Source organism: Lampris incognitus, chromosome 21 (genome assembly GCF_029633865.1).
Source record: "Lampris incognitus isolate fLamInc1 chromosome 21, fLamInc1.hap2, whole genome shotgun sequence".
In the NCBI taxonomy this organism is placed as follows: domain Eukaryota; kingdom Metazoa; phylum Chordata; class Actinopteri; order Lampriformes; family Lampridae; genus Lampris; species Lampris incognitus.
The window spans coordinates 29,129,977-29,155,399 of record NC_079231.1 but is presented as its reverse complement, the minus strand read 5'-3'; the positions used below and the strand labels follow the sequence as shown (position 1 = coordinate 29,155,399).

The window sequence follows — 25,423 nt, the reverse complement described above, 5'->3', positions numbered from 1 at the left end:
AGATGTTGCTGTACACAGGCCTATTATGAGCAGATAACTTGAAAATTTGGGATGATTTATCATGTTCGTGGAATAAGCCGTCTTAACCAGTGAGACATTTTGTGTCATGATGAAATAATCAGTCTCATTATTTTAAGAGATTGATATCAACACTTTGTGTATGTGTGTTTTAGGATTCTCTAGCAGCTGAGATTGAGGGCACCATGAGGAGAGAGCTGAGTGTTGAAGAAGAAAAAACCTTTCAAGACCAAAGGTTAGCCTGCAGACTTTCCACATTGGGTTCCATTCATCCATGTCTTCATTTGTTAGGGACATAGATCAGTCAAAAGGAACCTTTTATTAAAACCTTAAGAGACATGGGAGAGAAGGCTTTTATTAAAACATTGAGAGACATGGGAGAGAAGGCTTTTATTAAAACCTTAAGAGACATGGGAGAGAAGGATTTATAAAACCTTGAGAGACATGGGAGAGAAGGCTCTTATTAAGACCTTAAGAGACATGGGAGAGAAGGCTTTTATTAAAACCTTAAGAGACATGGGAGAGAAGGCTTTTATTAAGACCTTAAGAGACATGGGAAAGAAGGCTTTTATTGAAACCTTGAGAGACATGGGAGAGAAGGCTTTTATTAAGACCTTAAGAGACATGGGAGAGAAGGCTTCTATTAAGACCTTAAGAGACATGGGAAAGAAGGCTTTTATTAGAACCTTGAGAGACATGGGAGAGAAGGCTTTTATTAAGACCCTAAGAGACATGGGAAAGAAGGCTTTTATTAGAACCCTGAGAAACATGGGAGAGAATGTTTTTATTAAAACCTTAAGAGACATGGGAGAGAAGGCTTTTATTAAGACCTTAAGAGACATGGGAGAGAAGGCTTTTATTAAGACCTTAAGAGACATGGGAGAGAAGGCTCTGGTAAAATGTTCTCCCTGGCCAAACATCAGGACTCAGAAATCATGAACATTTATTTGTCGTTTTATTTTATGCACTTTCGTACATGAAAAGAAACAAAACATCATTTCCCCCAGCTCACAGCAGTGTAACACGAAGACAAAAACACACATATCCAAACTACAAGAACACACATGTCCAAACTACAAGAACACACATATCCAAACTACAAGAACACACATATCCAAACTACAAGAACACACATATCCAAACTACAGGAACACACATATCCAAACTACAAGAACATACGCCCAAACTACAAGAACACACATCTCCAAACTACAAGAACACACATGTCCAAAGTACAAGAACACACATCTCCAAACTACAAGAACACACATGTCCAAAGTACAGGAACACACATATCCAAACTACAAGAACATACGCCCAAACTACAAGAACACACATATCCAAACTACAAGAACACACATATCCAAACTACAAGAACACACATCTCCAAACTACAAGAACACACATGTCCAAAGTACAAGAACACACTATCCATACTACAAGAACACACATATCCATACTACAAGAACACATATATCCAAACTACAAGAACACACATATCCATACTACAAGAACACACATAGCCAAACTACAAGAACACGCATATCCGAACTACAAGAACACATACATCCAAACTACAAAAACACACATATCCAAACTACAAGAGCACACATCCAAACTACGAGAACACGCATATCCAAATTACAAGAACACACATATCCATACTACAAGAACACACATATCCAAAGTACAAGAACACATGTCCAAACTACAAGAATATACATATCCAAAGTACTAGAACACACATATCCAAACTACAAGTACACACATGTCCAACGTACAAGAACACAAATATCCAAACTAACAGAACACACATATCCAAACTACAAGAAAACACATATTCAAACTACAAGAACACACATATCCAAATTACAAGAACACACATATCCATACTACAAGAACACACATATCCAAACTACAAGAACATACATATCCAAACTATAAGAACACACATGTCCAACGTACAAGAACACAAATATCCAAACTAACAGAACACACATATCCAAACTAACAGAACACACATATCCAAACTACAAGAACACACTTATCCAATGTACAAGAACACATATATCCAAACTACAAGAACACATGTCCAAACTACAAGAAAACACATATCCAAACTACAAGAACAAACATGTCCGGACTACAAGAACACACATGTCGAAAGTACAAGGACACACATATCCATACTATAAGAACACATGTCCAAACTACAAGAACATACATATCAAAAGTACAAGAACACACATATCCAAACTATAAGAACACACGTGTCCAACGTAAAAGAACACAAATATCCAAACGAACAGAACACACATATCCAAACTACAAGAACACACATATCCAAACTACAAGAACAGATAAATCCAAACTACAAGAGTACACATATCCATACTACAAGAACACACATATCCATACTACAAGAACACACACATCCAAACTACAAGAACACACATATCCATACTACAAGAACACACATATCCATACTACAAGAACACATTAATCCAAACTACACGAACACACATATACCTACTACAAGAACACACATAGCCAAACTACAAGAACATACATATACCTACTACAAGAACACACATTTCCAAACTACAAGAACCCACATATCCATACTACAAGAACACACATATCCAAACTACAAGAACACATATATCCAACCTACAAGAACACACATATCCATACTACAAGAACACACATATCCGTACTACAAGAACACATATATCCAAACTACAAGAACACACTTATCTATATCCAAACTAAAGGAACACATATATCCAAACTACAAGAACACACATATCCGTACTACAAGAACACATATATCCAAACTACAAGAACACACATATCCAAACTACAAGAACACACATATCCATACTACAAGAACACATATATCCAAACTACAAGAACACATATATCCAAACTACAAGAACACACATATCCATACTACAAGTGACTGTGGGAAAGGTGAATTGGCCATACTAAATTGTTCCTAGGTGTGTGTGTGTGTGTGTGTGTGTGTGTGTGTGTGTGTGTGTGTGTGTGTGTGTGTGTGTGTGTGTGTGTGTGTGTGTGTGTGTGTGTGTGTGTGTGTGCGGGCGGGCCCTGTGTCATGGCCTGTTGGGCTGTCCAGGGTGTCTCCCCGCCTGCCGCCCAGTGACTGCTAGGATAGGCTCCAGCATCCCCGCAAGCCTGTGAGCAGGATAAGCGGTTTGGATAATGGGTGGGTGGATGGGTGGGTGGGTGGGTGGATGGATTAGGCGTGTTGTTTCGGCTGCAGGGTAAGGCCTGGAAAGTGACAGGATTCCATGTTCTGCAGTGTTGCTTTGGATGTGTTAATACAGTTGCAGTGATGGTGTACTGCTCGACACAATGATGCTGTACTGCTCGACACAGTGATGTTGCACTGCTCGACACATTGATAGTGTACTGCTCAACACAGTGATGGTGTACTGTGCGACACAGTGATGGTGTACTGCTCGACACAGTGATGGTGCACTGCTCGACACAGTGATGGTGTACTGCTCAACACACTGCGGGGCGAGCTGACGGCCGTGTCTACCAGTGCCGCGCCTGACTCAACTCATGTGGGACGAAAATGTCAGGCCGGTATTGACTAATGCACTGACCAATTTGTGTCCCGCCATCTAGCGCCGCCGCCATTACTGCGGTGGCAAGTAGCAGTGTTTGCCACAGCTTGCTAAGTCGGCAGTGACAGCAGCATGGGTAGTTGGATTGACGACGTTAAGACAGTGGCCCCCAGTTACTGATGAAGGTACCTTATGGATGGCGATCTTAACGTTATTCAAATTGTACATATTAGTTAGACATCGGTTATGTCAATGGCCAGATAGAGAGAAAAAAATGACCACTTAACCATCCGCCGCATTTCAAGTGATGAAGTAACTAACCTTTGTGTAGCTAGCTAATATGCTAACGTGACTGTACTAGATAGCTAGTAAACATTCAAGGGTTGCATTTAATCACAGACCAGTTATATTACTAAAACGTTTTAAACATATGAATGTGTTTTTGTAGGTATTCAAGATTATTTTATTATCACCTGGCTTTTGATGAGCAACTAAATACCAACTACAGGTTTCTAATAGAGGGTCAAAATTACCTGAGCTCCGGATGGGTTCGCCAAATATTGCACACTCTGCCAGATAATGAACACATCATTCTAAAAGGACCTGTCCAATACTCACAGTCCATTAACAGCATTCATAATGTTGAATTAACTCTGCAGAGAAATTCCACACATCTTGAGAGTGGTAAGAATAATGAGGATGAGTAACAAATACCACAATAACACAACAATACTACCTGAAATATTGTCCTTTACATTACACTGTGTTTCATGTCATAGGAATGGCTTTTGTTAAGCATATTTGATAATATGTGCAGGAGCAAAGTCATGTTAAATAGCATATGTTACGTACAGTGATGTCATTATTATGCGCGTACATGTTAGGATGCTTTTGTGAGCATGCGCAAAAATAAACGGTCGGTGTGAGTTCCCGGACCAAAAGAGACGATGCCGGTGTGTCATTTTTCTCCCGGGAATGAACCACATTAAGACAGAGAAATGTCTACTGCTACAGGTTATGGGCCCATTCATGCAGGCCAAAAGTGGTTCGGATTATTATTCGACGGTGATGAGAAAAATTACGAACTCTGGGAAACGAGGTTTCTGGTGCACCTTGAGCTGCGTGGCCTCAGAGAAGTGATTGTGGGAGTCCCAGAGGGACCGTGCCTATAGTCCCCGGGTCCTATAGTCCCCGGGTCCTATATTCCCCGGATCGGGGAACATAGGACCCTTTCGAGAAAAAAAAGGGTCCCATATTCCCCGTTTTCCCCTAAAAAGGTCCTATAATCCTGGTTGCAATAGACACCGGGGAACGTAGAACCCTCTTTTGGAAAAAGGGTCCTATATTCCCCGCTGTTTCCAGGGGAACATAGGACCTTTTTCCAAATAAAGGGTCCTGTATTCCCCGCTATTTCCAATCGAGGAAAAACCGGGGAACTTAGAAACCTTTTTGCAAATTATTTCCTTAACGGGTCCAAAATAATAAAAACTGGGGTCATGGCTGAGTTGTAGGCTGCGACAATCTATTCCTCCGCTGATTAAATTAGGCCGTATTACCATTGTTGGCTGTTGTATATCACAGGCCACCTTGAGTGCGTATCCAAATTCGGCCTAGAGGAGGCTGTAATTTGCTTTATTGTTATTTCTTACCAATGTTTACTGCAGTAGGCCTAGTTAGTTGGCTCTCCGGCTCAGCATGGACAGTCGGCAATCAACGCAAGTTTGTCTTGCAGTAGGCCCGCCTACCAGTATAACCTAGCCATTTCCACCTTCGCTCAAAGTTCAATTTGCACAGCACTGGACACTTCAGCCACTTTCTTGTTACTTTGCAGTTCGTTTTCCATATTAAATCACTTGGCAGACTTTCTTTCAAAAAGACTTTAATGATGAACTTTTTAGGCAGAGAACTTAGACCAGGACTTGGAATTTAGGACCAGCACAAAGTATCCATCAACGGGGGCCGCCTACCTTACACAATAGGCTAATTGCCTAATAATAATAATATGTGCTTCTCAAAAAACTAAAGGCTTGTGGAGGTGCTAAACCAAAAACATGAATCAAAGACGAACATCAAAGGATGTAAGGTAACACTCACCAAATGGTAAAAAAATAACAGAGGCAGTCCTCTATTTCACCATTTTATTGTTTGGCATCAGTCATTAAGGTTTCTGAAGAAGACCACCCGGCCAAGTTAATGACTGATGCCAAACAATGAAATGGTAAAATAGAGAATTGTCTTTTTTTTCATTTGATGAGTGCTACCTTACATCCTTTGATGTTCTTTAATAATAATAATAATAATAATAATAATAGTAATAGTAATAATATCAATAATAATAATAATAATGATAAATAAATAATGATAATAATAATAATAATAATGAATAATAATAATAATAATAATAACAACAGCCTAATAATAATAATAATAATAATAATAATAATAATAATAGCCTAATTATAAAAGAGGCCTAATAACAAATAACAATTACAGGCATAATACTATCAATAGTAACACTGATAATAGGCTATTAATAACAAAATGCTTGTAGTAAAAGCTTGGCTGAAAAAGGGTTGGTCTATGGCAGAAGCCCCCCAGAAAAGGCATGGTCTAAAACAAAAATCACTCAGTGATGTAAAAGAAATGTTGAAGAGAAGGTTTAAGATGAAAGATATGGGTCCACTTAAACACTTCCTGGGTATCGATTTTACACAGAGTGAGGGAGAGATCAAAATGACCCAAAAGAGACAAATAGAGAAGATGCTAAAGAAATTTGGAATGTCTGAATGCAAACCGAGATCCACCCCATGTGAGCAAAAGTAAAATTTTGACAGTGAGGGTGAAGTTATTAACTCAACAGGATACAGAGAAATAGTAGGTAGCCTGATATACATTATGACATGTACAAGACCTGACCTGAGCTGGGTGGTGAGTAAACTGTCACAGTACCTAGCGGAACCAAAGCAACAACATTGGACTGCAGCAAAACACCTACTGAGGTATTTAAAAGGTACTGTAAACCAAGAACTACACTTCCAAAAATGTGAGAAAAACCCACAGCTTGAGGGATACAGTGATGCTGATTGGGCAGCTGACCAAAGTGATAGGAGGAGCACAACTGGATACTACTTCAGCCTAACTGAGAATGGTCCAGTTATATCATGGAAGAGTAGAAAACAGCCAACCGTGGCACTATCGACCTGTGAGGCTGAGTATATGGCACTAGCAGCCACAACTCAGGAGAGTATGTACCTTGTACAGTTACTAAAGGGAATAGATAGTGGTAACAAGCATGTACCAGTGAAGATATATGAGGACAACCAGGGAGCGATAGCTTTGACTAAGAACCCGGTGTGTAGACAGAGGAGCAAACATGTTGATATAAAGTATCACTTTGTACAGTCTGCACACACAGAAGGGAAAATATCTATAGAATATTGTCCCACTGCAGACATGGTAGCTGATGTCCTTACCAAGCCAGTGACAAAGACCAAGTTTGAGAGGTTCAAAGGATATTTGTTTGGACAATAAATTGAATTGGCAGATGTAAATATTCTTAACACTGACAGCATGCCAAAAAATTTTTTTTTGAGCTCTGTATTGTTGTTATTATTTTTGTATACCACTGTAGAGAGCTATGAACATGCCTTTGAGTGGGTGTTTTGATAATATGTGCAGGAGCAAAGTCATGTTGTTTTTTTTTTATTGAACAAAACATATAAACAAGAAAATATTACATCACAATAGGACAAAAAGTAGTTACAAAAATATAAATTATTTCACAATTAAAATTTACATATCCATAAAAAAAAAGAAAAAAAGAAAGAAAAAGACAAAATAAAAAAGCTCAAGATACAGGATTTAAGTTAAATTATATTATTCACATAGTCTTCTGGTTTTGCTGGCTTTAGGATTCATACATTCTTTTAAAGATTCTAAATAGGATGAAAGAAGTGCTTTGAATACACTAATGTTTGGACGCTGGTGTGCAAATTTGGTACAATGAATATGAAATTTAGCAAATATTAATAGAAGGTTGATAATATACATTTTTTCTGAACTTATTTCCTCATTTTGTGACAGACCAAATAAAACATGTTGGCTGTTCAGTTTACAAGAACAGTCAATTTTGTTATTTATGAGATTATTTAGATCAATCCAAAAAACATGAGAGTAGGTACAATCCCAAAATAAATGGCATATGGTTTCATCCACATTGCCACAAAAGGAACAGAGTGTGTCAATATTAATCTTGTATTTTACAAGAAGGGACTTGACTGGATAACATCTGTGAAGCAGTTTAAATGTAACTTCTCGTACCTTATTTGTAATACAATATTTTCGTGATAAAATCCAAGTATTCCTCCAGTCTATGTCATTATGAATATTATTCCAGTAGAAAACGGCTGCAGGTTTAGAAACAATGTCTCTCTGAATAATATTTCCAACGCACTGATTAGTGGCTTTATCACTTAATAAAGGACACAAGTTACCAATATATATGTCATCAGGAGTTAAACCTGGAATAGTACAACTTTTACCTTTAGGAGCAGACAACAATAACCTTCTAACTCCATCTGGTATTGCATCAAATACAATAGAATATTATCTTGGTGTAACAGGGAAACCATATACAGAAATAAATTCTTCATAAGTGAAAAGCTGACCATTGTCATTCAGTAATTGACTGACGAGTAAAATTTTATTAACAACCCATCTCTTAATATATAAAGATTTGTTTTTAAACCTAATATCTTGATTGTTCCAAATGAAATATTTATGGGGAGGAAAATTGTGTGAGTACATCATTGACCAGGATAACAAAAGTTGACTATGAAAGTTGGACAGTTTTATCGGTAATTTATAAATATTGTAATTGCACCTTAGGAGAAAATGCATTCCTCCAAGTGAATTACATATATGGGCAGTAATAAAATTCCAGACTGAGTTGGGATTTTTTAAGAAAAGTTTGATCCATTTGACTTTAAAAGAAGAGTTTAAGGAGGTGAAGTCTAAAGAATTAATCCCACCAGAACATAACTTATTTATCATGACATTCTTCTTAATATAATGTATTCTTTTTTTCCAGATAAATTCAAATAATATTCTGTCAATTTTAGTGCAAATGTCTTTTGAGACATCAAGTGCCATAGTTGCATATATAAGTCTGGAGAGGCCTTCAACTTTAGCTACCAAGGATCTTCCAGTAATAGACAAATCTCTTTGAAGCCAAAGGTTAAACCTCTGTTGGACTGAAGCTATAAGTGGATTAAAATTTTCAGATAGTCTAGAGCTTTGGTCTTTTTCAATTATAATACCAAGATATTTATCCTTATGCTTCACAGGGATCCCAGAAATAATAGTATCTGTGCAACTATTAACAGGAAGAAGCTCACATTTTGAAATGTTCAGTTTAAGGCCGGAGGCCATTGAGAAAGAGTTAATGACTTTGATTGCTTTATTAACTTGAAATGTATCCTTTAAAAAAAGTGTTGTATCATCTGCAAGTTGAGTGATAGACAGTGTTCTGCCAACAATAGAGAGACCCAATACATCACTGTTTTTGAAATGAATGGAGAGTAATTGCATAGGAAGAAGGAAGAGATATGCCGAGATCGGACAACCTTGACGGATTCCACGATTTAAGTTAAATCTTTTAGTAGTGCCATATGGGAGTTTGATTGAACTATTTGCACCTGCATATAACGTTTTGACAGATTTCTTAAACATATTCCCAAAACCAAAAATGTCAAGTGCTTTAAATATGAATTTGTGTTCAATGGAATCAAAAGCTTTATAAAAATCTAAAAAAAGAATGAAGCTGTTATCTGTAATTAATTCTGAATGATCCAAGATATCAATCACCAGTCTTATGTTGTTTGTTATGTGTCTACCAGTCATGAAACCAGACTGTTTCATCAATAGTGTTATAAGTGTACTTTTCAATTTTTTAGCCAAACACATAGCAATTATCTTGTAGTCATTGTTCAAGAGTGAAATAGGTCTCCAATTATCTAACAACAAATAGTCTTTTTGCGGTTTGGGAATCAAAGTGATCAACCCCTGAGACAATGAAGGAGGGAGCTTTTCATTAGCAATGCTTTCTATATATACTTTATGTAAAAAGCGTGATAAGTCCTTGGAGAAACATTTATATAACTCTGAGGTTAATCCGTCATTCCCGGGACTCTTATTGAGTTTCATTTTTTTAATAGCATCCTCAACATCCAATGTTGTGATGGGGGCATCACACAAATCTTTATTAGCATTGCTGATGCTCTCAATATTACCTAAAGAGTTGAAGAAACTTTCCATGTCATTTGTCGACAGTTTAGACTTATATAAGTCTTTATAAAATAGTTCACATGTCTCAGAAATCTTTTTAGGGTCTTGTGTGATGACACCATCTGAACAGAGTTTGGTCATGCTGCAAAGTGTATTATGTTGTTTCTCTAATTTGAAGAAATAGCTGGAGTTTTGCTCTCCTCCTCAAGCCATCTCCTCCTAGAGCGCACAAAGGCTCCTTTTGCCTTGTGAATATATAGATTATCTAATTTTAATTGTAGAATTTGAAGTCTGTTCTTGTTATCCTCTGATAAATTTTCAAGTGTCTGTGATGATAAAGCAATAATTTCAGAGATCATTTCTGATTCTTCTTTTTTTCTGTTTTTACCTATTTCAGCTCCTCTTTTCATTATAAGGGACCTTAATTCAAATTTCATGAACTCCCAATTTTTGCCATACATATTTTCAGCACATGCCTTATCCCAGCATTCATCTATTTTTATTTTAATCTCCTTTACCAAAGATTCATTCAATAAAAGAGAATTATTTAATTTCCGATATGAGTTGACTCTTTTAGTTTGATGACTAGTAGACATATACAGCTCCAAAAAGAGAGTTTTATGATCCGTCAAGGGTGTTGGTAACATTTTAACTGAAGAGACATGTTCAGATAATGGATCAGAAATCAACCAATAGTCAATAGGAGACTGTAATGACCCTGACCTGTTCTTCCACGTACATTATTTAACTGTAGGATTCTTATACCTCCAAATATCAATCAGATCTCTTTCATTTATAAAATCTAACAAATAACTATTATTTGTATTACTTTTATTTGGCCATCTATCTAACATATCATTTATTGAATGATTCCAGTCTCCTCCGAATATGATCTTTAGATCTGCAAATTTACTTATTATAGAATCAATTTTTGCATTTACTGAATGCATTAAGGTAATATTCTCCTGTTTGTTGTTATAACCATAAACGTTTCCCAATAAAAATACCTTGTCATTAAATGAAATAACCAACAAAATAAAGTGACCATTTGGATCTGTCTGTGAAGAGATAACTTTCCCTTTAAACTTGTGTTTCAAAGTCAAAGTTCCTGCTGAGTGGTTTGTGCCATGAGACATCCACAAGTCCTCTCCCCATTGGGATTTCCAGAATCTAATGTCATTAGGTTCAGAATGAGATTCTTGTATAAAACAAAAATCAGTGTTCAGGCTTTCAGCATATAATAGCAGTGCTTTTCTTTTGGTATTGTCCCTTAATCCTCGAGCATTAAAAGAAACAAAAGATAAAGATGAAATTTTGAGTGTAACTAACTTTTCACCCTGAGAAAAAGTGTGTAAATTACAGAGAGAACAGAACTACTCTGTCATTACATAACAAGTGTTTTTATCAACAACAGCATATTGTATATTTATAAAACGAATAAGGAAAAATAAATCCTGAGTCATATTAGCTTACATGATGAAAGGCACTTCAGTGAATCTCCTTTCTGTTCACAAACGCACGTGCTCCCACGAAGTATGCAATCTTCCCCTCCTTTCGTGCTTTCTCAACCTGTGGCCACAATAGGTTGCGCCTCTCTCGGTCCCTGGGAGAAAGGTCTTCCTTAAAGCGCAGCTTCCTGGTCGTCAAATAGTCGGATCGTTTCGCCGTCTTCCAGATAATGTCTTGAAAATGCCTCATAGTGAATTGAATGATTACTACACGGGGCAGTGGTGCCGCTGAAGACTCACGTCTTTGCCCCAGCCTGTGCACTGAGTCGAGTACCTCCGGGAATGTCTCTCGGTGGTCAGGAGCCATGTTTTGGCAGATTTAAATTACCTTTCTGCGGACGTCTTCTCCGTCTTCCTCAGTTAGCCCATGAAGTCGCAGATTCCATCTTCGTTTGTATCGTGGCAGCTCCAGCACCTTGCTTTCCACATTTTGGATTTTTTCCTCTGCTTTACTCACTCTCGCTTCGGTGTGCGTCAACTTTCCCTTCAGCTCCTTGAGATCTTCAGAAATAAAGTTAACAGTAATCTGCAGGTCACTGATACTTTTCCCAATGCTACTAGCTCCTTGCTCTTTGATAGCCATCTTGAGCGTAGCAATGATGTTTTCTGCGGCGTCGGTTGCCATGTTTTGTCTCTTGCCAAAACGTTTGGATGGAGAAGAACTGGGAGTCGTAATTTTTCTCTTATCTGATCCCAGATTTTTTGCTATCACATGTGGCTTCAATTTTTTATCCTGAAAGTTCGTTTTGTTGCTTTTAAAAAGTTTTCAAGACAGAGCGGGTTCTGCAGTAGACCGAACACTACGCCGCCATCTTGGCTCCCTCAGGAGCAAAGACATGTTAAATAGCATATGTTACGTACAGTGATGCCATTATTATGCGCGTACATGTTAGGATGCTTTTGTGAGCATGCGCAGAAAATAAACGGTCGGTGTGAGTTTCCAGACCAAAAGAGACGATGCCGGTGTGTCATTTTTCTCCCGGGAATGAACCACATTAAGACAGAGAAATGTCTACTGCTACAGCTTTGCACCTATCAAAATCAACTTAAAACCCACCCTTGAATGTGCCACCCAAATCTCCTCGATATCACACAGCAATGAGATGGAAAAACAACGCTCTGAGTGAAGAAATGTACGCTTTTGCAGAGATTGTTGATTTTCTAAATCAATTCAGCTAACGTTAATTTATGGCAAAGTTTGACATAAAATGTAGCTAGACTTATTGACTGTCTATCAAGTTTTCCATGGTTAAAAAAATCACTTCCACTATTAAACGTAGGGGTGCCAGTTAACGTTAGAGCAATTAACGTTATATATTTTCACGATAACGCCAGTTAGCTGGTTAATTTATTATGTGCGACCACCGCAGCCCACTAACATTAGCTAACTTAACATAAGCTAAGATGACCAGTTATGACAGAGTCATCAGCATATAATGTGTTCATAGCATGTCTTCTACTCAGCACAGCACAGGCTGCTGTTAAGCACAGCATCAGATCATCAGACAAGAAGCAGCTGTTTGTATAATGTCGGCCACAAGTTTACTTTGAGGTTGTTGGGTCACAGTTTTGTTTCCTCAGTGCAGTGGTGGATTGCAGAACTATGTGTTTAGGTTTGTCTGGTCGGCTTAGGATTGTGAAACAGTCTTGTATGTAAGTTTGCATACCAAACCAACACCATATCAGTGATGTCACTATTTTGCACCTCTAACCAGACCCAAGAGGACTAGTTAGTGAAATAAGGTCATTTGGTGCTGGGTCAGAATGAAAACCCTCCTACATACATGACAACCCATAGCACAGTCTATTTGTCTCGTCTATTTAATCACTTCAAGCTCAGTTGTAGCAATTAATTTTCTGTCTTCCCCTTTCAGAACTTTCCAGAAGAAAGTCTTCCATACAGTGCGTGCCGTCAATGCTTCAGCAACTCGTGCATCTTCAGCCACGCCCCCTATCCCGGGTTCAGGGCACAGCTCTCTGGTGATGACTGCACAGCCCTTCCAGTCAGCTCAGGAGTATGTGGAACTTTTCCCTCATGTCTTTTCAGCTAACAGCAACATTTGCTTCACGATCAGGTTTACTGGCCATGTATGTTTGCACACGTGGAGTTTGACTACGGTGTCGTGGTTCACAGTATACTTAACATAGAATAACAACACAACAATCTTCAGATATACAACAACAACAATAACTTAGTTTTGTACAGCGCCTTTAAAGGAACACAAGGACACTTTACACTGGATAAACACAAAAGACCACAGACCATAGGCCTTAGTAAAATGACTACAGACCATAGGCCTTAGTAAAAAGTCTACAGACCATAGGCCTTAGTAAAAAGTCTACAGACTATAGGCCTTAGTAAAAAGAGTACAGACCATAGGCCTTAGTAAAAAGTCTACAGACCGTAGGCCTTAGTAAAAAGTCTACAGACCATAGGCCTTAGTAAAAAGGTCGGTTTTCAGTAGTCTTTTAAAATTGTCTAAAGAAGCAGTGTTGCGGCTCTGTGCTGGAATACTTACAGGTCACTTCCATACATGGCTGAGGTAGAGGACATGACAGAGTGAGTGCTTCCTCTAACTCACTTCAACACAGTGCAAGGAGGTAGATTTACTGATAAATGTTTTATTTCAGAACATGCCATATTGAATTGTGATCATATTTGAATTAAAAGTGAAATGAAATAAAAGTGATATGACCCCAAAACTTCTCGGGGAATATGTGTGTATGAGCAACGTGCTGTTATAACTATCTTCTGTCTTCTCTGTGTCCAGAGAAGAAGTACAACTTGGTCAGCCGGGCTCCCCGGGGAGGAACGACCTCAGCAGGGCCCTCCATCGCTTGTCGTTGCGGCGGCAGAACGTCCTGTGTGAACGTCAGTTTTTCCGGGCGGAGCGTGAGAGGCAGACACAGACCTCGGCTGGGGTAGAAGCAGAGGGGGTGAGCAGCCACTACAGCTCACCAGCGGAGAGTGCGCACTCCTCTTTCTCTAACCTGTCAGAGCTGTCCATCTCCTCCAGTGTGTTCAAGACCTTCCTGCCTGAGAAGCTGCAGATAGTCAAGCCCATGGAAGGTGAATGTCTCATTTAAAACCTCGACTGATCCAGAAAACGTCAGCTCAGTACCACATACTCCTCAGAGCGGACCAGCTTTACATCCCTACTGTCACAAGTATGTATGCAAATATGTATGCAAATATATAGGCACCTGCTTCGAAGCACAACCTCAGAGTCGTCTGCAGTTGGCTGCCTGCAGCTCCACTTGAGGCGCTGTCAGAGGCAGTTTGACATGTGGGTCAGAGACTAGTGGGCCACTGAATACCGAAACATGACAGTATTTTTTAACATCCCTAAGATCTATAACCGAAATAAACTATTATCTAAAAATGTTTTACTGCAAAAGTGATCAAGATGTCTCAGACCCCATGAAATACCAGATGAAGTGCCAGATGCATAGATGGAAGAAAATAAAAGGTTTATGATCAGTAGAGAGACTATGATGTTACACTCCCTGTACCTTGCTGCTCAAAAGTGAGCATTAATAATAATAATAATAATAATAATAATAACAATAATAATAATTGTTTTGTTATTCGTCCGTCACAGCGATGAGGACCATAGTCCTGCTGTGATGGATGACTGATGACTTGCGCGATGATTAAAGTGAGGAAGAGTTGTGCATTGTCAGCCCCACTGTCTCATCCGAGACCACCTACTACCAGTGGCGAGACTAGCGAGACGACTGGCAATGGAGATGGATGCATTTTTTCTCAAGGTTTCTTCCTGAAGCCTTTCCCCTAGATGAGTATACCCGCAAGGCAGCAGAGGTTATAAATCAGTTGTCCTTCTCCTAGATGAACTGCCTGACAAGGCTAACGAGTCCAATCGACCCACCTGATAATAATAATTATAATATTAATAATAATAATAATAATAATGGCCTGGTGTCCTGTCCAAGCTGTCTCCCCACCTGCCACCCAATGACTGCTGGAATAGGCTCCGGCATCCCCTTGACCCTGAGAGCAGGATAAGTGGTTAAGATAATGGATGGCTGGATAATAATAATAATAATAATGATAATAATCCTCATTTCTGGGGATTGTACCTCCCCAGAAACGAGGGTGGCAGGGGTCTAATCCAACTAGAAACTGCCTACAAAACAACAACAATAGGCCGAGATACTTACCTTAATACCAAAAATGACCCACTTCCCATGATTGCTGGGGAGCATGAAAAACAAAAACAAAAAGTACTCCGTAGCTAACCAAGCAGCAATGTTCAGAAGAGAGCTCAACCTCCCTGAAACACCGCAACCTGAAAATGAAGCTCCAACCATCCACACCTGAAAAGTCAAACAAAAAGCAAAGTGTCACGCCCAAGAACAAATGAAACAAAAATGGGGAGGGAAACAAATGCACGGGCAATACCCAAAAAGAGTAGGTGAGAACGATGTAGACCAACATACACTCACTGGCCACTTTATTAGGCACACCTGTCCAACTGCTCGTTAACGCAAATTTCTAATCAGCCAATCACATGGCAGCAACTCAATGCATTTAGGCATGTAGACATGGTCAAGACGATCTTCTGCAGTTCAAACCGAGCATCAGAATGGGGTAGAAAGGTGATTTAAGTGACTTTGAACGTGGCATTGTTGTTGGTGCCAGACGGGCTGGTCTGAGTATTTCAGAAACTGCTGATCTACTGGGATTTTCACGCACAACCATCTCTAGGGTTTACAGAGAATGGTCCGAAAAAGAGAAAATATCCAGTGAGTGGCAGTTCTGTGGGCGAAAATGCCTTGTTGATGCCAGAGGTCAGAGGAGAATGGCCAGACTGGTTCGAGCTGATAGAAAGGCAACAGTAACTCAAATAACCACTCATTACAACCGAGGTATGTAGAAGAGCATCTCTGAACGCACAACACGTCGAACCTTGAGGCAGATGGGCTACAGCAGCAGAAGACCACACCGGGTGCCACTCTTGTCAGCTAAGAACAGGAAACTGAGGCTACAATTCGCACAGGCTCACCAAAATTGGACAATAGAAGATTGGAAAAAAGTTGCCTGGTCTGATGAGTCTCGATTTCCGCTGCGACATTCGGATGGTAGGGTCAGAATTTGGCGTCAACAACATGAAAGCATGGATCCATCCTGCCTTGTATCAACGGTTCAGGCTGGTGGTGGTGGGGGGATATTTTCTTGGCACACTTTGGGCCCCTTGGTACCAATTGAGCATCGTGTCAACGCCACAGCCTACCTGAGTATTGTTGCTGACCATGTCCATCCCTTTATGACCACAGTGTTCCCATCTTCTGATGGCTACTTCCAGCAGGATAACGCGCCATGTCATAAAGCTCGAATCATCTCAGACTGGTTTCTTGAACATGACAATGAGTTCACTGTACTCAAATGGCCTCCACATTCACCAGATCTCAATCCAATAGAGCACCTTTGGGATGTGGTGGACCGGGAGATTCACATCATGGATGTGCAGCCAACAAATCTGCAGCAACTGCGTGATGCTATCATGTCAATATGAACCAAACTCTCTGAGGAATGTTTCCAGTACCTTGTTGAATCTATGCCACGAAGGATTAAGGCAGTTCTGAAGGCAAAAGGGGGTCCAACCCGGTACTAGCAAGGTGTACCTAATAAAGTGGCCAGTGAGTGTATATGACCAACCAATGGCTCAAAACAGCTGGGCTGAAATCCCAAACAGAGGGCTTTATCATCGCTGCCCAAGACCAGGCCATCAAGACCAATTACTACCTGAGCAAAATCCTCAAAGATGGCACAGACCCAGCGTGCAGGATATGTGGTCAATTCCAGGAAACCATTGACCATATGGTGGCAGGGTGCCCTGAGCTGGCCAAAACTGAATACCTACAAGACACAACAAGGCCGCCACATACCTGCACTGGAACATCTGCAAAGAAATCAACATCAATACAAAAGAAAAATGGTACCACCACGAGCCCCAAACAGTAACAGAAAAAGACGACGTCACAATCTTATGGGACATGTCAATACAGACAGATCGTGAGATAAAGGCCAACAGACCAGACAACATCATCGTGAACAAATAGAAAAAAGCTGCCTACTCATCAACACGTCCATCCCGACTGAAAGGAACACCTCAGTAAAAGTAACCGAAAAACGGTGCAAATATGAAGACCTTGAAATCCAGACTGAACGAATGTGGGGAATGAAAACCACAACAATACCAGTAGTGATAGGAGCCCTAGGACTTGTAAAAAAAAGGGATGGAAAAATACACCCAACGGATCCTGGGTAACATCAGAATACAAGAACTACAGAAGATCGCACTACTTGGAACATCTCATATCCTAAGAAAGGCACTGTCCATCAAATAGACTTCTACCTCATTCTAACCTAGACCCAAGGAATGGACCCGCCCGGTTATTATGTTGTATTATTGCATGAAGTTAAAGCACATATGTATGATAATAATAATAATAATGACAATAATAAAATTAATAATAATATGAATAATAAATACTAATAATGATAGTAATAATAATAACAATATTAATAATAATATTAACAATGATAATAATAACAACAACATCAACAACAACAATGATAATAATATTAATAATACTAATAATACAATAATGTTGATTATAATATTAATAATAACAATGAAAATAACAATAATCAGCAGAAGGGTCTACTCACCATCATCAAGACCTTCAGCGATGACATCAAGATGGAATTTGGAATCAACAAGTGTGCCAAAGCCACTTTCAAAAAAGGACGACTTACCAAGACTGCAGACTTAGACCTTGACACTGACACCGTAATCAAAGAGCTAGACCAAGATAGCACATACAAGTACCTAGGAGTGAACGAAGGAGATGGCATACAACACTCAACCATGAAGGAGAAGATCCAGAAAGAGTACCACAGGGGAGTACGTATGGTGCTGAAGAGTTAACTCAATGCGGCTAACAGAATTGAAGCTATCAACTCCCTAGCGATACCTGTAATGACGTACAGCTTCAGCATCATCAATTGGAAACTGAACGACATCAAGAGACTAGACACCAAGACAAGAAAGATGCTGACCATAGAGAAGATGCACCATCCGAAAGCAGACATCGACAGGCTGTACCTACCAAGAGCTTCAGGAGGACAAGGCCTAGTCCAACTCGAACTGACCTTCAAGACTACCACTATCGGGCTGGATGCATACCTGACAAAAGTAGATGACCCACTCCTCCGAATAGTAAAACATCAGATCTACTCCATCAATAAAGAAGCTGCACAATTCAAGAAAGAGCATGATGTCCCAGAAACCCCACCAACAGAAAATGAGGCAACTACCATCTATGCCAAATGAGTGAAGCAGAAGGCAAAACATCATGGCCAGCGGCAACTGCAAAAAACCTGGGAGGACAAAGCAATGCACGGGAAGTACCCAAAAAGAATGAAAGATGCAGACGTGGACCAACAAAAGACACACCAGTGGCTGAGGAGCACCAGGCTGAACGCAGAGACAGAGGGCCTGATAATCGCTGCACAAGACCAGAGCCTGGCAACCAGATCCTATCACCATCGCATCATCAAAGATGGAACAGACCCAAAATGCAGAATATATGGAACGTACGAAGAAACCATTGACCACATTGTCTCAGGCTGCCCGGAACTGGCAAAGACCGAGTACATGTACAGGCACAACAAGGCAGCAGCATAGCTGCACTGGAAGGTCTGTAGGAGTTACAAGATCAAGACCACTCAGAAGTGGCACGAACACCAGCCAAAAACGGTCATTGAAAACAATGATGTCACCATCCTCCGGGACATGCCCATCCACACTGACAGAGAGATAAAAGCCAACAAGCCTGACATCGTTATCAAGGACAGGAAGCAAAAGAGGTGCATGCTCAACGACATGGCAATGACATCTGAAAAAACACCTCAGTGAAAGTCACAGAGAAGCTGACCAAGTACAAATACCTGGAGACTGAAATCCAACAGGATGTGGGGAAGACCGAAACAACACCAGTGGTAATCGGAGCTCTAGGACTCACGAAGAAAGGAATGGAAAAGTTCACCAACCATATCCCAGGAAACATCAACATTTGAGTAGTCCAGAAGATCGCTCTACTCGAAACAGCCCACATATTACAACGAGTACTGTCAATCAAGTGACATCTGCCCTATAGTGCCTCAGGTCCATAGTTTAGACCTGGCTCTACAGGACGTAAAACAGGAAACATGAAATAAATAATAATAATAATAATAATGATAATAATTTTAATAATAGCAACAACAACAACAATAATAAGTATGATAATAATAACAATCATAATAATATTAACAATGATGATAATAACAACAACAACAACAATAATAATAATAATATTAATAATAATAATGGTAATAATAATTACATTGATATAGCACTATTCAAGACACCCAGAGTGCATCACATTAAAGGTGGGGGTAAGCGCTGCTTTGAAGGTGGGGGTAAGCAGTGCATTGGAGTTGGGGGTAACCACTGCATTGTGGATGACACAGTTGGCTCTTGTGAGCCCGAGAGGCCTGATAGCATTCATAGAAAAGACCATTGTTGACAGCAAGGCAGATTTATATGTAAGCATTTCATACACACAGACTACTATAGTGCTTTACATAAAGACAGATAACATGGAGAGCATGAGAATGAAAAGATTAATAAAGAACAGCTGCAGTGTACAACCTTATGTCAAGTAATTCAACAAAAAACAAAGATCCTGTATACACAGCTGCGTGGAGGAACATGACCATTACCCCTAGAGACCGGCAGGTTTATTACCCCTCCAGGGGAGGACTGACTTTGTTTGTTTGTTTGTTGGTTTGGTGGTTTGTTTGTTGTGTGAGCGAGGTGAATTTGAGAACGAGGTTCATTGTTTGCTGTCCTGTCTACCAGAACGTAAGGGAGGCACTTTTTACTGAAGTGTCCTTCATTTGTGTTGATTTCTCTTGGCTGGATGAAACACATGATTTGTGCTTCAGGAAGGGACGATCAGGAAGGGAAGATCAGGAAGAGACGATCAGGAAGGGATGATCAGGAAGGGAAGATCAAGAAGGAACGATCAGGAAGGGAACATCAGGAAGGGACGATCAGAAAGGGAAGATCCTCTGCAGCAGGTTTTATTTGCCAAGCTGGGGAGAGAAGGCAGAATATTTTAACCAACTTTCTTTGTACCTCCACCAGAACAACCTCCTGGACCCCAACCAGTCTGGGTTCAGGGTGGGTCACTCGACAGAGACGGCCCTCCTTGCAGTGACAGAATCGCTGCACTCTGCGAGAGCAAACTCTCTCTCCTCTGTCCTGATACTCCTGGACCTGTCAGCTGTGTTCGACACAGTGAACCACCAGATCATCCTCTCTACCCTCGAGGGGCTGGGTGTCACAGGCTCTGCACTCTCAATGTTTGCAACCTACCTGACTGGTCACTCCTACCAGGTGACACAGAGGGGATCTGTGTCGGAGCCTCACAGACTGACTACAGGCGTTCCACAGGGTTCGGTTCTGGGTCCTCTCCTTTTCTCCCTGTACATGACATCCCTGGGTTCTGTTATTTGCTCGCATGACTTCTCTTACCATTGTTATGCCGATGACACCCAGCTGATCTTGTCCTTTCCTCCCTCTGACACACAAGTAGAGACACGCATTGCTGCGTGCTTGACTGACATCTTGGAGTGGATGGCGACACACCACCTGAAGCTCAATCTGGACAAGACAGAACTGATGTTCCTCCCGGGGAAAGGTTGCTCGCACCGAGACCTGGCCATCACCATTGACAACACCGTGGTGACGCCAGCTGGGACTGTGAGAAATCTGGGTGTGATCCTGGATGACCAACTGTCGTTTGCTGAAAACGTTGCATCGGTTGCTCACTCCTGTAGATTTCTCCTCTATAACATCAGGAGGATTCGCCCATTCCTCACTGACGAGATGGCACAGGTGCTCATCCAGGCTCTGGTCATCTCCCGGCTGGACTACGACAACTCACTCCTTGCTGGCACCCCGGCATCAGCCATCAGACCTTTGGAGCTTGTTCAGAAAGCTGCAGCTCATCTGGTGTTCAACCGCCCTACGTTCTCCCACACAACTTCCCTTCTCATGTCCCTACACTGGCTCCCAGTAGCTGCTCGCATCCAGTTTAAGACTGGTGCTAGCCTACAGGGCAGTGAAAGGAACAGCTTCTTCCTATCTCCAGGCCATGGTCAAACCCTATACCCCCGCCCGACCACTTCGCTCTGCTGCCTCGGGACGCCTGGTTGCCCCGTCGCTCAGAGGCCCTTGCTGCCGATCGACCCGGTCACGGCTCTTTTCTGTCCTGGCCCCACAGGGGTGGAATGAACTCCCCACTGATGTCAGGACAGCGGAGCCGCTGCCCATCTTTCGGCGCAGGTTGAAAACTCACCTCTTTAAGAACTACTACCCTGTTACTTGTTCTTAACACTTATTGTATTCACTCATTTAAAAAAAAGAAAAAACTCTTTCTTGCACTTTTACTTTAGCACTGGTTTTGCTCTTATAGATGCTTATTTAGATGCACTTATGACCTCTGATGACTAGTAGTTCTCCCGATTTCCTACGTTAAATGCACTTATTGTAAGTCGCTTTGGATAAAAGTGTCGGCTAAATGACTGTAATGTAATATAATGTAATGTAATATTTAGTTTAAGACCAAGCTGTAAAATGACCTGTCATGTTTAATGAGATGAATATGTTTAAGCATGGCAGCTGTACTTCTGGTATCTGGTTCAACCCATGAGGGTTGTGTACTTTGTGTGCATGACACGAAAATCACACGAGTAGCACATATGTAGCTAGCTTGATATAGGCAGGGATGTGCCATGTTTATAATGTGCAGAGCAAGGATATAAGGGAGACTGAGGGAGACATAATTCCTTCCTGCCAAAGGGATCGTGAGTTAGAATCCCCCTAACTAGTGGACAGTAAATAGTATTTCAGGTCATGAACACAACCATTCATTATAGACCTTAAAAACTGGGCTAGGGGTGTCCGGGTAGTGTAGTGGTCTATTCCGTTGCCTACCAACACGGGATTGCTGGTTTGAATCCCTGTGTTACCTCCGGCATGGCCGGGTGTCCCTACAGACACAATTGGCCGTGTTTGTGGGTGGGAAGCCAGATGTGGGTATGTGTCCTGGTTGCTGCACTAGCGCCTCTTCTGGTCGGTCGGGCGCCTGTTCGAGGGGGAACTGGGGGAAATAGCGTGATCCTCCCACGTGCTACCCCCCCCCCCCCCGGTGAGGTAGCAGGTCTGGTGAAACTCCTCACTGTCAGGTGAAAAGAAGCGGCTGGCAACTCCACAATTATCGGAGGAGCCATGTGGTAGTCTGCAGCCCTCCCTGGATTGGCAGAGAGGGCGGAGCAGTGACTGGGATGGCTCAGAAAATAGGATAACTGGCCCCAGTATAACACATTTTCCACCCTGGACAACCAGCAGTCAGCAACACAAAGCCTGACAAGTAACTAGAAGTTTTTGCCTCGAGTCTTTTCTAGCCCCCCCCCCTTTTTTTTTATGGCTTTTTCCCCTCTTTTTCTCCCCAACTGTACAAACCCCAATTCCAATGAAGCTGGGACGTTGTGTAAAACGTGAATAAAAACAGAGTATAATGATTTGCAAATACTTTTCGACCTCTATTAAATTGAATACACTACAAAGACCAGATATTTAATGTTCAAACTGATAAATGTTATTGTTTTTTGCAAATATTCACTCATTTTGAATTTGATGCCTGCAACACGTTCCAAAAAAGCTGGGACGGGGGCATGTTCACCACTGTGTTACATCACCTTTCCTTTTAACAGCACTCACTAAGCGTTTGGGAACTGAGGACACTAATTGTTGAATCTTTGTAGGTGGGCTTCTTTCCCATTCTTGCTTGATGTACGACTTCAGTTGCTCAACAGTCCGGGGTCTCCATTGTCGTATTTTGCGCATCATAATGCGCCAAACATTTTCAATGGGAGACAGGTCTGGACTGCAGGCAGGCCAGTCTAGTACCCGCACTCTTTTACTATGAAGCCACGCTGTTGTAACACGTGCAGAATGTGGCTTGGCATTGTCTTGCTGAAATAAGCAGGGATCGTGCCTGAAAAAGACATCGCTTGGATGGCAGCATATGTTGCTCCAAAACCTGTATGTACCTTTCAGCATTAATGTTGCCTTCACAGATGTGCAAGTTACCCATGCCATGGGCACTAACACACCCCCATACCATCACAGATGCTGGCTTTGGAACTTTGCGCTGATAACAATCTGGATGGTTCTTTTCCTCTTTAGCCCGGAGGTCACAACGTCCATGATTTCAAAAAACAATTTGAAATGTGGACTCGTCAGACCACAGCACACTTGTCCACTTTGCGTCAGTCCATCTCAGATGAGCTCGGGCCCAGAGAAGCTGGCGGTGTTTCTGGGTGTTGTTGATATATGGCTTTGGCTTTGCATGGTAGAGTTTTAACTTGCACTTGTAGATGTAGTGATGAACTGTGTTAACTGACAATGGTTTTCTGAAGTGTTCCTGAGCCCACGTGGTGAGATCCTTTACAGAATTATGTCAGTTTTTAATGCAGTGCCGCCTGAGGGATCGAATGTCACGGGCATTCAATGTTGGTTTTCGGCCTTGCCACTTACGTGCAGAGATTTCTGTGGATTCTCTGAATCTTTTGATGATATCATGGACTGTAGATGATGAAATCCCTAAATTCCTTGCAATTGTATGTTCAGAAACGTTGTTCTTAAACTGTTGGACTATTTGCTCACGCAGTTGTTCACAAAGTGGTGAACCTCACCCCATTCTTGCTTGTGAACGACTGAGCCTTTCGGGAATGCTCCTTTTATACCCAATCATGACACTCACCTGTTTTCCAATTAACCTGTTCACCTGTGGAATATTCCAAACAGGTGTTTTTTTAGCATTCCTCAACTTTCCCAGTCTTTTGTTGCCCCTGTCCCAGCTTCTTCGGAACGTGTTGCAGGCATCAAATTCAAAATGAGTGAATATTTGCAAAAAACTAAAGTTTATCAGTTTGAACATTAAATATTTTGTCTTTGTAGTGTATTCAATTTAATAGAGGTCGAAAAGGATTTGCGAATCATTATACTCTGTTTTTATTCACGTTTTACACAACGTCCCAACTTCATTGGAATTGGGGTTTGTACAATTGGGGAGAAAAAGGGAAAAAGCCACAAAAAAGGGGGGGGGCTAGAAAATACTCGAGGCAAAAACTTCTAGTTGCTTGTCAGGCTTTGTGTTGCAGACTGCTGGTTGTCCCGGGTGGAAAATGTGTTATACTGGGGGCCCATTAGATCACTCCTGCTGTTCAGTAGAAGTGAATGGACATATCAGCTAACTATTATGTTTTTCTCTTTTGCCTTGTTAGGCTCACTGACCCTCCACCACTGGCAGCAGCTAGCGAAGCCCCATTTGGGCACCATTCTGGACCCCCACCCTGGAGTGGTGACCAAGGGTTTCCGCCCACTGCCCCAGGATGCCATATACCGCCTTACAGACCTGGAGGAGGATGAGGAGGATGAAGAGCACAGAGGGAGGATGGACAGGGCTTTGGGGAAGGGTGCAGCAGGAGAGGACATGGAAGAGGAGGATGAAGGAGGTATTACCTTCAAGGTGTATTGTTCATCCACACCGGAAGAGAAGAATCAAAGAAAGCCTGTGGGGTCACCGTTCCTCCTCCCACCCCTCTCTCCCAACCTGTGGACTCAGCCAGTTGTCATCACCTCCTCTGCCATATCTGACCTTTCCTTTACCTCTGGACCTTGTCATGTCAGCAAGACACCCAGTTTATCAGTGCAGCCTACCCCTGTGGCCTCTCCAGCTCCCAGTCAACCAGAGAGCCAAAATAGCTTCTCCACAGCATCATCCTTATTATCATCCTCCGGTAAACTCTTATTGAAATATTACCCAAAATGTTTAGATTTGGTGAGATTGAAATGGGACATGCCAGCGTGT

At 41.3% G+C, this 25,423-nt stretch overlaps 1 protein-coding gene across 2 annotated transcripts in view; it reads left to right on the top strand.

Annotated features, from left to right (window-relative positions):
• Positions 1-25,423, top strand: part of LOC130131357 (trafficking kinesin-binding protein 2-like) — a 75,280-nt gene that overhangs the window by 45,519 nt on the left and 4,338 nt on the right. For both annotated transcript variants that reach the window (XM_056301020.1, XM_056301021.1), the window contains 4 exons: positions 174-253; positions 13,282-13,422; positions 14,179-14,477; positions 24,837-25,352. In XM_056301020.1, coding sequence (XP_056156995.1) covers positions 174-253; positions 13,282-13,422; positions 14,179-14,477; positions 24,837-25,352 — 1,036 coding nt within the window. The remainder of the gene's footprint in view (positions 1-173; positions 254-13,281; positions 13,423-14,178; positions 14,478-24,836; positions 25,353-25,423) is intronic.